This window comes from Stegostoma tigrinum, chromosome 25 (assembly GCF_030684315.1).
Source record: "Stegostoma tigrinum isolate sSteTig4 chromosome 25, sSteTig4.hap1, whole genome shotgun sequence".
In the NCBI taxonomy this organism is placed as follows: Eukaryota; Metazoa; Chordata; class Chondrichthyes; order Orectolobiformes; family Stegostomatidae; genus Stegostoma; species Stegostoma tigrinum.
Genome location: NC_081378.1, coordinates 53,446,248 through 53,463,472, shown reverse-complemented (window position 1 = coordinate 53,463,472; position 17,225 = coordinate 53,446,248). Strand labels below are relative to the sequence as shown.

Sequence of the window (17,225 nt, the reverse complement as noted above, 5' to 3'; positions counted from 1 at the left end):
TTATATCTAACTGGTTGCCATGGCAAAATCACTGAAGTACTTTACTAACAAAAATCAATTTCAGTTTACTGCTAATTAAATTGCCTGTATGCAGTCATAGTCTTTAACTTAATATTCTAAAGCAGTATGTTGTAGCTTTTGTCTGTATAATAATGTCCTCATAGCCACATGGTATTAACTCATTGGCTTAAGAAGAGGAGATATTAACTTTGTTTATTTCATAGGCCTGCGTTGAGCAGCAGTTTGACACAAGGAATGAACCAACCTCTGTCTCAAAGAATAGCACTTTTGCAGAAGAGTTTGCCCACAATATTCGCACTATTTTCACCAATGCAGAATCCAAGCTTGGTAAGATTTGGATGTACTTTTGGTTTTCTTGAAAATAAAACTCAGCCACCAATTCTGTTCCTCTGTTGCTCACAGTCTGAAGCTGAACCAGACCATTCATGACCATGGTGTCCCATTTGACCGTGAGCACATGTTCTAACATCACTTCATTCACCACTAAGATTGCCTACTTTCATCTCCATAACATCAGTTGTCTTAGAACTAGGATTAGATAGGGTGGACAGTGAGAGTCTTTTTCCGAGAATGATGACGTCAGCTTGTACGAGGGGGCATAGCTACAAATTGAGGGGTGATAGATTTAAGACAGATGTCAGAGGCAGGTTCTTTACTTAGAGAGTGGTAAGGGCGTGGAATGCCCTGCCTGCCAATGTAGTTAACTCAGCCACATTAGGGGCATTTAAACAGTTCTTGCATAAGCATATGTATGATGATGGGATAGTGTAGGGGGATGAGCTTAGATTAGTTCACAGGTCAGCGCAACATCGAGGGCTGAAGGGCCTGTTCTGCGCTGTATTGTTCTATGTTCTAAATTCAGTGCAACTGCTGAACTGCTTAGTCAGTCATTATGGTACAGAAAGAGTTTGTTCAGCTTATTGAGCCATAGCTAATTTTTTGTGAAGAAGTTGGTCCCATTCCCTGTTCCGTCCCCATAGCTCTGAGTAACCTTTCCATTTCTTGAGATCTTTAATCGCCATTTCGCTCAAAGGATCTCTTTCTCTTCCCCCATAAAGCTTGCCTGAACCTTAAGTCTTTATTCTCTAGTTTTTGTATCATCAGTTGCTAGAAGTTTTTCTTATCCACCTTGTACAAACCTAACATATTTTACGACTCTCCTTCAACCGTCATTGCTCTAAGCAGGTTAACTGCTATTTCTCATGGGAAAAAATAATGCATGAGTGATATTGGTTATGGATGCAACGTGAAGGGAACAGATGAGTGTTTCTGTCGTGCTGGATATGACTCCAGGATGTGTGCCTCCTTGGTGTCAGGGTCTTGGATTTCACTAAGTAGTTGCATAGCATTCTCTTTGGGGGTGGATGAGGGAGTGAAGAGAGGGTGAATAGTAAGTAGCTGGAGTCCAATTAGCAGATTTTAAAGTGCTAAAAATTTGATTGCCTTTGAAGTCCGGCTTTTCCGTATTATGTGCGAGTAAGCACAGATTTAGGGGGAAGTAATAGAAATGAACATGTGGCTGAAGAGGTGGTGCAGGAGGAATAGCTTTAGGTTTCTGAGGCATTGGCACAATTCTAGGGCAGCTGGGGAGTTCCTCAAGGTTTGATTATCTTGCCAGGTGAATCAGAAACTGAGGGACATTTCAAATAGGAACAAAATTGATTAAAGTAGGAAGAAAAGTAGTAACAGAACTTGGAAGGCAGCGCAAACAAATGCCAGTATCAAATAGACTCAAAATATGGAGTACTGTTTCAAAGGTACTCCGTATCGAAGTATAGTATTCACAATGTGGCAGGTGAGTTGGTGGTACAAGTAGAAATCAACTGATCATTCAAGGGTATTTGACATTTAGTGAGGTCAGGCAAAGGTGAAAAGGAGATGGGATAGCGCTGTTAATAATGGATGCGTTTGGTACAAATAAGAGATGATTTTGGATTGGGCCATCAACATGTTGAATCAGTTTTGATGGAACTAAGAAACAACAAGGAGCGGCAAACATTGGGTTCTGGTTATAGGATGCTGAACGGTTTTTTGTAATGTAACGCACAGAACAAATCATGAAATAGTGTGCTTGTGCAACAGTATCCTTTAGGGAATGAAATTTATCATCTTTAACTGGTGTGGCATACATGTTACTCTAGAACGACAGTGCTGTGGTTGACTCTTAACTGTCTTTTGAAGTAGTCTAGCAAACCACTCAGTAGTTAAAGAAAAATGAGCAGGAATAAATGTCATTCATGGTCTGGCAGGCTATGACTAATGGGGTGAGCAAGGACTAGTTCTTAAGTTCTAGCTATATGCAAACATAATTTGCATATTAATAATTTAGATCTGGGATCAAACAAAGTGCTTGAGAAAGTCAACAGGTCAGGCAATAACTGTGGAGAGAGGCACAGGTTTGATGTTTCAGGTCTAAAATGATTGTTCAGAACTGTGATACAGCTATAATGTGAGGACGATGCAAAAGAGATTCAAGTGGTTTTGAATAAATTAAGTGAGTGAGGAAGAGCATGGCACATTGAGTATATTATGGAGGAACTGTGAAATGTGCAGTTTCCACTTTAGTAATAATAACCGAAATAATATATAGCATTTCTTAAATAGTGAGAGGTTGGAAAGTTGATATCCAAAGGGAAGTAGATGTTCCTTGTTCATGAATCAGTGAAAGTTAGCATGCAGCTATAGCAAGTTATTAGGAAGGCAAATCGTACATTGGCTTTTATTGCAAGGAACTTCGAGTACAGAATAAAGATGTCTTTTATCTACACCTTTCATCAGATGGCACTGGAGTATTGTGTACAGTTTTGGACTCCTTAGTCAAGGAACGATATACTTATCAAATAGGGAGTGCAGCGGAGGTTCACCAGACTAATTTTTGGGATGGTGACCGTGAATAGATTGAGTCCATATTCTCTACGGTTTAGAAGAATGAGAGATGCAAGGAGGTAGCATAGTGGCACAGATAGAAGACTGATTGACTAACAGAAAGCTGAATAGACATAAATGGATCTTTTTCAGGTTGGCAAGATGTAATACTTGGTCTACACACTGTGATCAGTGCTGGGACCTCAACTGTTACAATTTATGTAAATGACTGAAGATGAGGGGGCAAAGTATGGTTGTCAAATTTGCTGATAAGACAGATCTGTGGGACACGAAAGACACAGGTGAAGTGTGCATGCAAAGATGTGGCAAATGGAGTAGATTGAAGGAAAATGTGAAATTATCTGTGTTGACGGGAAGAATAGAAAAGCATATCGAAATGGTTAGGTGATGTAAGGGGATCTCTATGTCCTCATGCATTAATAGCAATAGATTAGTTAAGAGGTACAGCAAGTAATTAAGAAAGCTAACAATGTTCTTTATTGAGGGGAATTGAATACTAAATTGGGAGGTGTGCACAGTGTTGGTAACCTTGTTTCTGACAGAATGTAAATGTTTTGGCAATCTGGCAGCATCTGTGAAGGAGAAAAAAGACAGAGTTGATGTTTCGGGTCCTGAAATGCTAACACTTTTCTTTTCCCTTCACGGATGCTGTCAGACCTGCTGAGCTTTTTCAGCAACTTTGTTTTTGTTTCTAATATACAGCATTCACAGTTCTTTGTTTTTAAATGTTTCATTTACCTAACTTTGTGCATCACATACATGGATTCTAATCCTCTGTACCATGTAGTCCTCCTTAAGCCCTACTATCTAATATTGAACTGCTATCTTTTCCAGAAACCCCCTTTTTTTAAATCCATGTTATTCCACATTTCTGCCTTTATGCTGGTTTCCACCACCTACTAGTTCAGTTTAGCTTTGTGCAAGCAAAGAAGTGAATTTCCCTGTGAGGACTTTACTCCCTATCCTCCTGAGTTGTAACCTGTTTGATTTAAGTTGATGCCTCCTGTCCATGTATTGGTCCCAGTGCTCCAAGAATCTGCCGTCCTTCTTCCTGCACCATACCGTCAGCCAGCCAGCTAATGACCTCCTATCTTTTTTTTACTAATCTAGCCTGCATGCACCAGAGATTGTCACCTTTGAGGTCCTTCTAATTAACTTTCTCACAAGCTGTAAAAAGTTGGTACCGTAATGTCAGGTTTACTACTTCTGCAGAATATTTTTCACCCTCCTATAATGCTGTGTAGGTGCCAGGACAATAATGCATGTGCAACATCTTGTGTTGACATTAAAGAAATACTTGCCTGTCCCCAACTGTTCAATATTCTGTAATGACTAAAGTTTTACAATTTGTTGTTCTTTGCCTTATGCATTTGTACCATGTTCTGTGTTGCTCCCCTTCAATGTATTTCTCACTCTAGCAGTCTTCAAAGATGAAAATCAGTTTGCAGGTGGAACTTAGCTTCAGGACTGCTGTGATTCATTCCACTTCCTATTCTTCAAAATGCTGCAATCCATCTTCTGCCCTGAATTCTGTCTGCTTGTGGTGCAGCTATATCTTGAAATGTATGATTTGAAAACTTGTCAACCTCCCTGATGCTCTGCAGTGAGGTCTGGTTGCCGCTTGGGCTTAACAATTCTGATGCTGCACTGACCAGGCATATTCCTTGCTGTCTGTGAACATTGAAACCAACTCAGTTATAAAACTCTTACCTTGTTTTCAAAGCTTGCAATGGCTTCTCCTTTCAAATCTTGCTTAAAATACATGCTGTTGGCCACCTATTTTAATATGTGGCTGGCTATCGTAATTTTCTTTTACATTATTCATGTGAAATGCCTTGGGGCATCTTGCTATATTCAGGGTACTTTGTAAATGTATGCTGTTGTTTCGCTTTGACACTGTAAGTGGCTGAATTTGACTTTTAAAAAGAAAATCTCTGCAATTTTATCTGACTGGTGTTACTGAAAGGTCTAGCGAGCCTAAATATTTATGCCTCTGACTGTGACGATTGCTTAAGATCATGTGATATTACGTTTGTTGAATCATGCAACCTTGCAGTGTTTAATATGCATTCCTGGAGTGAAATTCACAATTTGACTTCAAACTGAACAAATTTCATCCAGAATATTGTTTGTTGAAGAATTAAATTTAACATCCGTTTAATCTTGGGTTACTGACACTTTTCCAAGATTGCATCCTGGAATGATTGTATCATTCCCTGAAACTTATAATTGCCCTTCATTTTTGCACAGGGGAGCCTTCTGAAATTGACCAGCGAGATAAATATGTTGGGGTTTGTACACTATTCGTGTTGCACTTCCAGATTTTCAGAACGTTAGATAAAAAACTGTACAAATCTTTAATGGATGTTTGCAAGAAGGTAAGTAATGTTTGCCTGTGGGATATTTCATTAACATTTTTTGATCCACTAGTGTTGAATCCTGGGTATTGGTTGACTTATTAAACTCATTGCAGGTACCTGCCATCACCCTCACTGCCAATATTATTTGGTTTGCTGATCAGTTTTTGCTGGATAAAATGGCACCAGCTGCGAAGATTGTAGAGAAAAAGAATTTACAATCTATTAAAAGTCAGAGAGAAACATTTCTACAACAAAAGGCCCAAACTCTATCTAAGTAAGTTTCTATTTGTGGAATACTGCTTTTTGTATAAGATTTGTTTCAGATGCTCTTTTGGTGAGAACGTTTTGCTTAGAGTTCACCAGGATAATTCCAAGGACGTAAGATGTGATCAGGAAAAGAGGCAGAGCTTATTTCCATTGAATGAGAAAATATAATGGTTATTTAAGAAAATTAAAAGGGCTCTGATGGAGTCAGTATAGTGAGTAAGGAGAAAGTGATGAGACATCCGTCAAGGAGTAAATGTCTATGGTTGTATAAAACTGATTTTGACTTGCAACTTGACATGAGATATCTAATCTCCATAGTCACCCACTTTTTATAAGGCAAAAAAATGAAGGTAAGTGACTTTCAGTCATCTGGCAAATGCTGCCAAATGCATTCTAATCAAAGATCTTTCAGCATCATGTTAGCCCGTTTTACCGCACTTGCATTGCTATTCAAATAAAAGTTACATAAACACACTTAGAAAATTCAGTTATTCACAGATCAAGCTGCAAGACTAACCAATTGCTTCAACCAGAAGAACTTTGACTCTGCATTGTTTTTTTAGGACTTAAAGTTGTCTGATTAACACTTTCCACAGCTTGTATTCCTATAAACCTTGGGTCCTGTAATTTTTAACCCCAAATCCACAAACACAAGCGCGCGCACATAATTAAGACAGAAGAGAGGAAATTTGACATGTTTTGGGTAGAAAGAGGATGTGGATAAGGTAAACAAAGTTGTGAAGATCAAATGTCTTGATCTCAAGGGTGGATTAAATTGTTTCACACAATTCCTGTTGATTTTTAGACATAATGACATGCTGTTGACTGTAAAGCAATGGTATTCTTTCACTTTGATAGTTGATCTAGTGAACCTAAGCCTGTTATTAGAATTTTTTCCTGTACACTTTTTTTGATTTTTGTCTCTCATTTTCCCCTGATATGAGAAGAGAGAGGGGTGCTTTCATTTTGCAGGTTATACATGTTTCTGCTGTCCTTGCAGTTATAGCTTTTTTTGAATTACAGTATGTGACAATCAGGGCTGTTCTCAGGCAGAATTTCCTTGGTTGAAAACTGCATGCTACTCAGTTGCAAGTTGTCTCCCCCAACTCCTCAAAGTATCACCTAGTGCAGCTAAAAATATGGAATTCCTTATTTTTCCAAGTTGCAAAACCCTTGATATTTGTAAAACAACTCAACTTCCATTTCACTTCTTACTCCTAAAAAAAACTTGTTTCTTACGCTGTAAGAAGGAATATTCAACCCTGTAACCCCTCATTTCCCATGGCTAACGCACCTAACCTACACACCCCTGATCACTATGGACAATTTAACATGACCAATCCACCTAATTTGCGTATCTTTGGACTCTGGGTGGAAACTGGAGCACCTGGCAGAAACCCACACAGACACAAGGAGAGATAATGGGAACTGCAGATGCTGGAGAATTCCAAGATAATAAAATGTGAGGCTGGATGAACACAGCAGGCCAAGCAGCATCTCAGGAGCACAAAAGCTGACGTTTCGGGCCTCGACCCTTCATCAGAGAGGGGGATGGGGAGAGGGAACTGGAATAAATAGGGAGAGAGGGGGAGGCGGACCGAAGATGGAGAGTAAAGAAGGTAGGTGGAGAGAGTAATAGGTGGGGAGGTAGGAAGGGGATAGGTCAGTCCAGGGAAGACGGACAGGTCAAGGAGGTGGGATGAGGTTAGTAGGTAGCTGGGGGTGCGGCTTGGGGTGGGAGGAAGGGATGGGTGAGAGGAAGAACCGGTTAGGGAGGCAGAGACAGGTTGGACTGGTTTTGGGATGCAGTGGGTGGGGGGGGAAGAGCTGGGCTGGTTGTGTGGTGCAGTGGGGGGAGGGGACGAACTGGGCTGGTTTAGGGATGCAGTAGGGGAAGGGGAGATTTTGAAACTGCCACAATGATGCCACCCGAAGGTTGCAGGAACAGCAACTCATATTCCGCCTGGGAACCCTGCAGCCATATGGTATCAATGTGGACCACCAGTTTCAAAATCTCCCCTTCCCCTACTGCATCCCTAAACCAGCCCAGTTCGTCCCCTCCCCCCACTGCACCACACAACCAGCCCAGCTCTTTCCTCCCCCCCACCCACTGCATCCCAATACCAGTCCAACCTGTCTCTGCCTCCCTAACCGGTTCTTCCTCTCTCCCATCCCTTCCTCCCACCCCAAGCCGCACCCCCATCTACCTACTAACCTCATCCCACCTCCTTGACCTGTCCGTCTTCCCTGGACTGACCTATCCCCTCCCTACCTCCCCACCTATACTCTCTCCACCTATCTTCTTTACTCTCCATCTTCGGTCCGCCTCCCCCTCTCTCCCTATTTATTCCAGTTCCCTCTCCCCATCCCCCTCTCTGATGAAGGGTCTAGGCCCGAAACGTCAGCTTTTGTGCTCCTGAGATGCTGCTTGGCCTGCTGTGTTCATCCAGCCTCACATTTTATTATCTCAGACACAGGGAGAATGTGCAAACTCCACACAGGCAGTTGCCTGAGGCTGGAATTGAACTGGAATCTCTGGTGCTGTGAGGCAGCAGTGCTAACCACTGTGCCGTCCATAATCTATCGTCAGTTTAAAAAAAAACTGAATTTAGGAATAATTTTCCATGGATTTGTATAACAACTTAGGAAGGCCAGCTGGAAGTGAGCATCATTTATTGTTGAACACCAAAATAGAGCCACAACTCGTGGCATGTATAGGTAGTCCCAGCCTGGAACAAATAATGTCCCTGGTTCTGCTTTATTTATATTTTCTCATCAGCCTGTTCAAAGATTTTATGATGCACCTCTGGAGCAGGTGGAATTTGAACTCCGGCTTCCTGGCTGAGAGAGAGGGACACTGTCACAGTGCCATAAGACCCCTTAAATGCAGGATTGCACTAGGGACCTAAAGATCTTCATCTTAATACTTTCCCAGCTGAGCTGTTTCAGCTAACATCATGGGCCTGCTTTATATATTGTCAAATATTCAGATATTATTGCGCACCTCTTGACAGTGGAACTTGAATCCAGGCTTGCTCGTGAAAAGGTAGGGCACTACCACTACGCATTTAAGAGTATTGTGGCTCTGCTTTTTTTTTTGGTTTGTTTTTTAATCGATCTGTTAGAGGTAGAAACACTACCCCTGCACCTCAAGAATCCTTCCAGGTCAGCTTTATATTTTTTAAGTCAATCTGTTCAGACGTGTTATAACACATCCCCGAGGCATGTAGGACTTAAACCTGGACCTTCTGGTCCACAGAAGGATCACTACCACTGGATCACAACAGCCCCTCCGTCTGCTTTATCTTTTCTTAAAACCGGACTTGCTATCACACACCACTAAGCATCTTTCCCACCACCAAATCATTGTGACTTTTTTTAGATTCCACTGACTTCCACCAGTAATCACTCCTGTAGCCAATTAAATATTCATGTGTAAAGCCCATTATGGGCGATATGAACCACCAAAAGTGCAGGAGACGTGGAGAGAGTGTGGGACGGGGCTAAATCAAAATAGAATTGGAGGGGGAAATAAAGCACTGCTGAATCTTTTCTTAACCTCTAATGACCACCAGTAATCACCAAAATGAAACAAGATGTGGCTGACATTGAATGACACTTAGTGAGCTGTCTACAGCAGATCTTATTGTCACATTTCTTCTTACCCTTTCACACTTTTAAACCTAAATTGTAAAAATTACTCTAAGAACCCTATGACCTGTGTGTCCTTGTTTGCTATGATTTGCCTGTACTGCTTTCAAAAGGAAGTATTTCACTGTATTTAGGTACATGTGACTATAAGAAATCAAATCCAATGTAACCAATTAAATATTTACAAGAAATTCCTATTATGGGCATTGCAAACCATCAAATGTGAGGGGAAGGTAGGGAGAGAGGGAAGGGGTTAACTCAAAATGGAGTTAGAGTGGAAAATAAAGCACTATATCCTCCACAGTGACCACTTCTCTGTAAAGTTATTGAAAGCATTATGGACATTGCATGCTACCTCCCTAGACTCACCTAGGCTTGAACTTAATTGCAGAAGAGGGGCAGACAGTTGGCAGATAAGACCACTTCCATAGCTTGCTGCCTGGACCTGTTAGTAGCCAACCTGGCCAGGACCAGGAGCAGACCAACGAGGAGATTCTCTGATCTGCTGTCTCACCTCCGCACCAAATACCCAAAGATCAGTAATATAGGGCTGAAGCACAACCAAAAACACAGTAAAAGGTGTTTCACTTAACCAAAAAGGGGTTGCAATCGCCTCTACATGGGACATGGACACAACAACTCCACTGAATAAACTGTTGAATTAGGAGCCTATGAACCACTGCAATTTGCATTACAAAGGCACACCCTCCACCCCAGGCCCTTTATGGAAAATGAGAGGACTCACATGTAGGGGGCCTGCCACTGGGATTCCTATTGCCTGGCAGCAAACTGGATCTGCTTTGAGCGTTTCTTATGAAGTAAAAAGATTCAGGGGCCCAACTACGCCAGTTAGCAAGTTATGTAATTTAAACAATGGGCAGGTGCAAAGAAAAATAAAACACTAATCAGATAATGGGAACTGCAAATGCTGGAGAATCCAAGATAATAAAGTGTGAAGCTGGATGAACACAGCAGGCCAAGCAGCATCTCAGGAGCACAAAAGCTGACGTTTCGTGCCCGAAACGTTAGGTTTTGTGCTCCTGAGATGCTGCTTGGCCTGCTGTGTTCATCCAGCTTCACACTTTATTATCTACACTAATGTAATGTTGGCTTTTATTATGAGAGGATTGGAATGCAAAAGGATGGAAGTGAATACTTAAATAATACTCCAGTTACACAGCGTCTGACAAAAGATCAGTGGACTTTGGGAATGGGGACTGCAGGTTCTGCAGAGCACAGTCTAAGAATAAGGCGTAAGCCATTCAGGACTTTATTCTTTATTCATTCATGGGATCCGGGTGTTGCTGGTTAGGCAGACTGAGATGAGGAAGTATTTTTTTCACTTGATGTAAGCCTGTGGAATTCTGTACCACATGGGGTCAGTTTGTTAGATATATTTGAGGGAGCTGGACGTGGCCCTTGCGGCTATAGGGGTCAAAGGGTATGGAGGGAAAGTGGGAGTGGGATACTGAAATAGCATAATCAGCCATAAGCATATTGAATGGTGGTGCAGCCTCGAAGGGCCAATTGGCCTACCCCTACACCTATTTTCTAAGTTTCTATGTTCCTATTCACTAGATTATCATTATTACAGGATCAAAGTCTCCTTCAGGAGGCTAGAACAAGGAGATACAAATTCAGATTAGAGTGAGGTTGTCCAGGGGCAGCGTCAAAAAGCACTTCACGCAAAGAACAGTAGCAATCTTAAGCCCTCACCTCAAAAAAAACTGCTGGGAATAGAGGTCAAGTATTAATGCTGATACTTGGATTTTCCTTAGTTATGAATTGATCTTAAGGGATATGAAACAATATAGCTCTGGAGTTAAGGTAGCAATCAGTCATGATCTAATTAAATGGAATTTGAGGGGCTAAATGGCCCTGTCCTGTTTTTCTGTCCATAGGGGCTGAATGGCCTTCTGTTTCTCTGTGAAAGGAAAATAGCTAAATAAATTAGGAAGTTAAATTAAGAACCATTAATTGAGATTGTTTATAAGAGAATAATTACTTTGTTGAACAAAAAAGCCTTTTAAGTGAGAATACGTTTTTTATTTCTGTAGCTTTAATCTTTCCAATCTTTCTAATTAAAGTAAATGTTTTCTTATAGAGATGTGCAGTCATATTATTTGTTTGTAAGCTCATGGATGATGAAAATGGAATCCATCTTCTCCAAGGTACAGAGTGTAGAGAAGTTTGCTGAACACCTTTCCAACCGATGCAATATTTTTATACAGGTAATATTTGAAAGATTGCTTGTTTCTCTAATGCTCAAAACACAAGATAACAAGTTTTCTTGATTCAAAATACCTAGCACTTTAAAATTTTTGTTTGTGAATGAAGTTCTGGATCCTAGATTTTGTACAAGGATAGAAAGCTTATGGTTGGATCGCTTAAAGCTGCATAAAGGCCCAGAATTTGCTGATGTAATAATGGTGTCTGAATGACACTGCCATTTTTAATGTGCACATTCTTAAGCAAATTGTGAGGGGAGAAATAACCTGAGAGTTACTAATAGTTAAAGTTTAGACAATTTATGTCATTCCACCAGTTATTCTTTCATGGAATGTGGCAAGGCTTGCATATGTTGCACATCATCAGAAATTGCCTTTTAGGAGGCCATGTGAGCTGCTTTCTTGAACCACTCCAGTCACTTTGTGTATGTACACCCACAGTGCTATTCAGAAGGGCGTACCAGAATTTTAACCCAGTGACAGTGAGGTAATGGGGATAGAGCTCCAGGTCAAGATGCTGTGTGACTTGGAAGGCATTTACAAATGACAGCCCCTGCTGCCCTTAATCTTTTATAGGTGGTAGAGATCATGAATTTGGAAGGTGCTCATGGAGGAACCTTGGTCTGTTGCTGCAGTGGTTCTTATAGATGGTGCACACAGCTGTCACTGCGTCAGTGGTGGAGAGATTGCATGCTTACATTGATGGATAGGATGCTAATCAAGCAAACTGCTTTTTCCTGGATATGCCATACTACTTGAGTGTTAGGACTATATTCACTCGGGCAAGTTGAAAGTATTCCACCATTCTCCTGTCAAGCCTTGGAAATCATGAACAAATTTGGTTTCTTTTGAGAATTGCCAGTTTGATTTACTGTAGCCACACTATATGGCTGATCCAGTTCAGTCTCAGGTCACTGGTTAGCCTCCAGAATGTTGTTGGTGGAGAATTTCAGTGATGGTAAAGCCGTTGAATATTGGGGGGAGATAGCAAGGTTCTGTCATCTTGGAGATGGTCATTGCTTGCCACTTGTGTGGTGTAAATGTTTTTCATGTCACAGTAGCTGCTGATTCTTAACCATCCAGGAGTTTCATGAAGGTGCTGCATTTGCTCATTCACTGTTCCTTGAGCTCAACATATGAGGTTAAGTAGTAATTATTAGCAATACTGTTTTTAACAGCATGCTATAGATGGTTGCCGACCAACTTAGCTGACCTAGGAAGTGATATTCACAAAGGTGTTGCAACACCGCAAGAAAGAGCATTTTTTTAAATATTAAATTTTTAGTTAGTGCTTTTCCTTTATGTCTGTATTTCTGTGCACTTAATTTAGTATTGAATTTGCTAACTCTCAGTACTTTGTCTTGATTCTTCAGTTCTGAGTTCTCAAAGGTCAAGGTTATGTCCCATTGGTTCAGTTACAGGCATTCCCTGCGCTGCAAATGGACTCCGTCCTGGAATCTGTTCACAAATTAAGTTGTACACGAATTGGAACACAGTGCAGGACAGCATAAAAAAACTGTTCATAAGTACAGGAAATGTATATATTTTTAATCTTCATGTTTTTAAATTTACAGCCCTGTATGAGATTGTGTTCATAAGTTTTTAAGTTCGTAACCCTTGTTAGGGTTGTAAGTTGGACGTTTGTAAATTGGGAACCCCTGTAAATACTAGAGTTCCAGATACGCAAGATTATTTGCATTTCTAACAACAGAGAGCAAAATATTTTATGCTCAAGATAGCAGAAACATCTCTGTCCTACTAGGCATGCCACGAGATGCCCCACTCCAACAGATTTTGGGCCTGTTTTGCTTGTGGATTTTGATGGACATAGCATGCAGTTGATTATAAATTAATTCACACAAAACATTTGTAAAAGACCAACTTTTAATTAACGTATTTTAATAATTTTTAGGGTATTCTATATGCAAACAGCCTCAGTAATATTATCCGAACCACAATGAATCTTTACATGTCAATGCAGAAACCCATGACTAAAACATCAGTGAAGGCTTTATGCAGACTTGTGGAGCTTTTAAAGGTAAGATTTTGGGACTATGGGTCTCTTAGTTTGTTTTTCTGTAGTGCTACATAAATTGAATTGAGATTTACTTCTTTTCATGATTTTTTGTTTTCCTGTGTGACTATAGAACTAATTTTACTGAGGTACTATTGCACTTTCTACATATTCGCTGCCTGATTCTCTTAATACGAGAATACATCACTGGATACACCAGCATTTATTGCTTAGAGGGCAGTTAAGAGTCAACTATGTTGCTGTGGGTCTGGAGTCACATGTAGGCCAGACCAGGTAAGGGTGGCAGCTTCCTTCCCCAAAGGAGAGTTGTGAACTATCCGAGTTTTTCCAGTAATTGACAATGGTTTCTTGGTTGTCATTAGACACTTAATTCCAGATTTTTATTGAATTCACATTCCACCGTCTGCCATGGTGGGATTTGAACCCAGGTCCCCAGAACTTTACCTAGGTCTCTGGATGAATATTCCGGCAATAATACTACTAAGCCATTGCCTCCCCTTAAATTCGCAATTGCGAATTTCCACGAATGTAAGATTTTTATCTATGTACTCGACACCTAATAATCATACAGCTAATACTCTGACAGGGACAAATCCATGAATCTGAATGGTTCAGGAAAAGCCGCGTGCATTTATGAAATAGCTTAGGGTGAAAAATGATGCAGTTCTGCCTCATTCCATTTAAATAGCTGCTTCTTGGATTCGTACGATTACATAGACTCATAAAGTTTATGAAACCAGAACCTTCGGTCCAACTCATCTGTGCCAACCAAGTTTCCTAAACTGAACTATTCTCATGTCCCTCCATCCTTCCTATTCATATACCATTCCAGATGCCTTTTAAATGTTGTAACTGTACCAGCCTCCTCCACTTCCTCTGGCAGCTCATTTCATATACACATCACCCTCTGCATGAAAAGTTACCCTCAGGTCCTTTTCAAATCTTTCCCCTGTCACCTTTAAAACCATGCTGTGTAATGTTGGATCTCCCCCGCACCCCCCACACACACCCTAAGGAAAAGACCTTGGATGTTCATCGTATCTATACCCTTCATAATTTTATAAACTTCTATAAGGTCACCCCTCAGCCTCTGATGCTCCAGGGAAGATAGCCCCAGCCTCTTCAGCCTTTCCCTATAGCATAAATGTTTTAGTCCCAGCAACATTCTGTAAATCTTTTCTGCACCTTCCCAAGGTTAACAAATAGAAGGACAACCAGAATTGTACACAGTATTCTGAGATACAGCACAGAAACCGAGCCCTGCTGGTTTGCTGTTCCACTAGAGACTGCACCTGTTTTTCTTCTTTCAAATTTTCATTCAAAATCTCCTATTCCCTTCTTCATATCTCATTTCCCTTTAAATGTTCACTTCAAATCATCCCTGTGGAAGTGAGTTCCATATTCTCACCACTCTTCGGATGAAGTATTTTTCTTTTGAATTCTGTATTGTCTCTTTTGGCGACTGAGCATATTAATTGTCCTCTGAAATGACCTCATAAAGCAATTAGCTTAAAGTTAATTGGTCATTGCCAATCTCAGAATTGTTAAGACACAGGAGGAAAGCCATTCAGCCCATGTCTTCACTGGCTGTCCAAGGCATTATGACTGTCTGCCATTTACCATATCTTTTTTCTGTACCCTGGTATTTCTTTTCTAGTTTGAGAAAAGATCATACAACGCTCGCTTGAATGCCTCCACTGCAGTTCCAGGCATGCATTCCCCAACTCAAAGCTCTCGTCTGAGAAAGGTTTTTCTCTCGTGTTTATATGTTTGCAGATTACTTTAAATCTGTTTTCTCTTGTTCCTGACCCTTTTTGGAAGCAGGACCAGTTTCTCCCTATCTACTGTATCCAGACCTCTTGTGATTTTGAAAGCATGTATCAGATCTCCTCTTATCTGCCTTCTCTCCAAGGAGTTGTCACATTTGGCTGTACTCAAAAGTTTGTCAAACATTTGAAAAGCTTTGGAATGAAGTGATGAAAAGTGCAAGATGAACACAAGTTTTTTTTTCTTACTGATTCAATTGTGAAGATATGCTCTTTTTTTTCAATTAGGCTGTTAGTTTGCAATTTTCACAAGTCCTGGCTTTGGTTGGAACAGTGTAAAAAGGTGCAAAACTGAGAAATAGACAGACTCAGACAGGAAAACTGGTTGAACAATCTAACCTCAGTTGATTTGGAACATTTGAAAGTTTAGTTTAGAACACCATTTTTGATTTTCCATTTTTTAAGCGGGTGTAGAGAAACTGTGTAAATTTGAATGCACATGATAGTTGAAATTACTTAATATATTATAATAAATGAGCAATAATTTTACAAACCAATACAAAAAAAATCATCCTGTCTGACCTGGAAGATTCCTGAATGCTTCATTTCACCACTCATCTCCATACGTTTCCACACAACAGAGCCTGAGCTGCTGTTTACATACCAGAAGATGGAACTACACTGCTTAATCCATTAGCAGGTGGCATACTTCCATTCCTTGTTTCCAATCATGTTTTGTGAGTTTGCTTTGTAACTGAGATTTATTTTGGTTTGAGAAACAGGATGCTGTTTGCTGACCATGCTGTTCTGTATGAAATAGCTACTTAGAGTCATTGCCAAACTTCTGAACAAATTTATCACTTTCTTACAGTCCTCACTTCAATGAAGCAATGTTTCTTCACTCTCAAGTATCTCAATCTCCTGAGTTATTGCAAAATGGTGTCTCAAATTGTGTTTCGTTTGGCTTACGGTATCTCACTCAACATATAAGAAGCAAGAATGAGAAATACTCATTGTTTCAAGACTAATCACGATGGTGGAGTCTATAATTAAAGCTGTACAATCCACACTTAAGTACAAGAGAGATCTGAACGCACCAAGGGCTGCCTGAAATGAAGTTCAACCTTATGCTGGGTCATCTCAGGAGGAGGAGTTGAGGACTCTGGGTCTGTACAAGATGGAGTTGAGAAAGATGAGGGGAATCTGATTGAAGCTTACTGAATACTGAGAGGCTTAGATTGAATGGACATGGAGAAGATGCTTCCACTAGTAGGAGAGACTAGGATGGGAGGCCACAGCCTCAGTGAAGAGATGACCCTTTAGAACTGAGATGAGAAGGAATTTCTTCAGCCGGAGGGTGATTAATCTGTGGAACGCATTGCCTCTGAGGACTGAGGAAGCCGAGTCCATGAGTCTAGGACAGAAATAAGTTCATGATTGTTAAGGAGATCAAAGGTTTTGAGGAGAAGGCAAGAGAATGCAGTTGAGAAATGTATCAATTGTAATGGAACGATGGAGCAGACTTAGTCGGCAGAATGGCCTAATTCTGCTTCTATGTGTTGTGGTTTTTTTGGTCCACCAGGGACTATTGGTAACAACTATTCCAGAATATCTTGGTGATATTTGTTTTTTGAATGCTAGGGCCACGTGTGGGATCAAAAAGGAATTAGGGCCTTCAGCAAAGAATGTAGATCCATTGAAAAGGAGGAGGGGTACTGTGAACAGTTCTGGACACTCTGCTGTAGGAAGGATATTATTAAATTGGAGAGGATTTGGAAAAGATTTACCAGAATGTTGCTGGACTAGGAGGGGTTGAGTATGAAGAGAGGCAGGATAGGCTGGGACCTTTTTCACTAGAGTGTAAGAGTTTGAGGGGACACCTTTATAGTGATCTATAAAATCATGAGGAGTACAGATAAGGTGACTAGCCAAGGTATTTTCCCTATGGTGAGGGATTTGAAAACAGGGGGCATATTTTTAAGGTGAGAGGAGAAAGGTCTAAAATGGACCT

General features: G+C 40.6%; 1 protein-coding gene across 2 annotated transcripts in view; it reads left to right on the top strand.

Annotated features, from left to right (window-relative positions):
- Window positions 1-17,225, top strand: part of washc4 (WASH complex subunit 4) — an 84,824-nt gene that overhangs the window by 31,196 nt on the left and 36,403 nt on the right. For both annotated transcript variants that reach the window (XM_059654757.1, XM_048554049.1), the window contains 5 exons: window positions 225-348; window positions 5,158-5,285; window positions 5,381-5,541; window positions 11,290-11,416; window positions 13,326-13,451. In XM_059654757.1, the coding sequence (XP_059510740.1) occupies window positions 225-348; window positions 5,158-5,285; window positions 5,381-5,541; window positions 11,290-11,416; window positions 13,326-13,451 (666 nt within the window). The remainder of the gene's footprint in view (window positions 1-224; window positions 349-5,157; window positions 5,286-5,380; window positions 5,542-11,289; window positions 11,417-13,325; window positions 13,452-17,225) is intronic.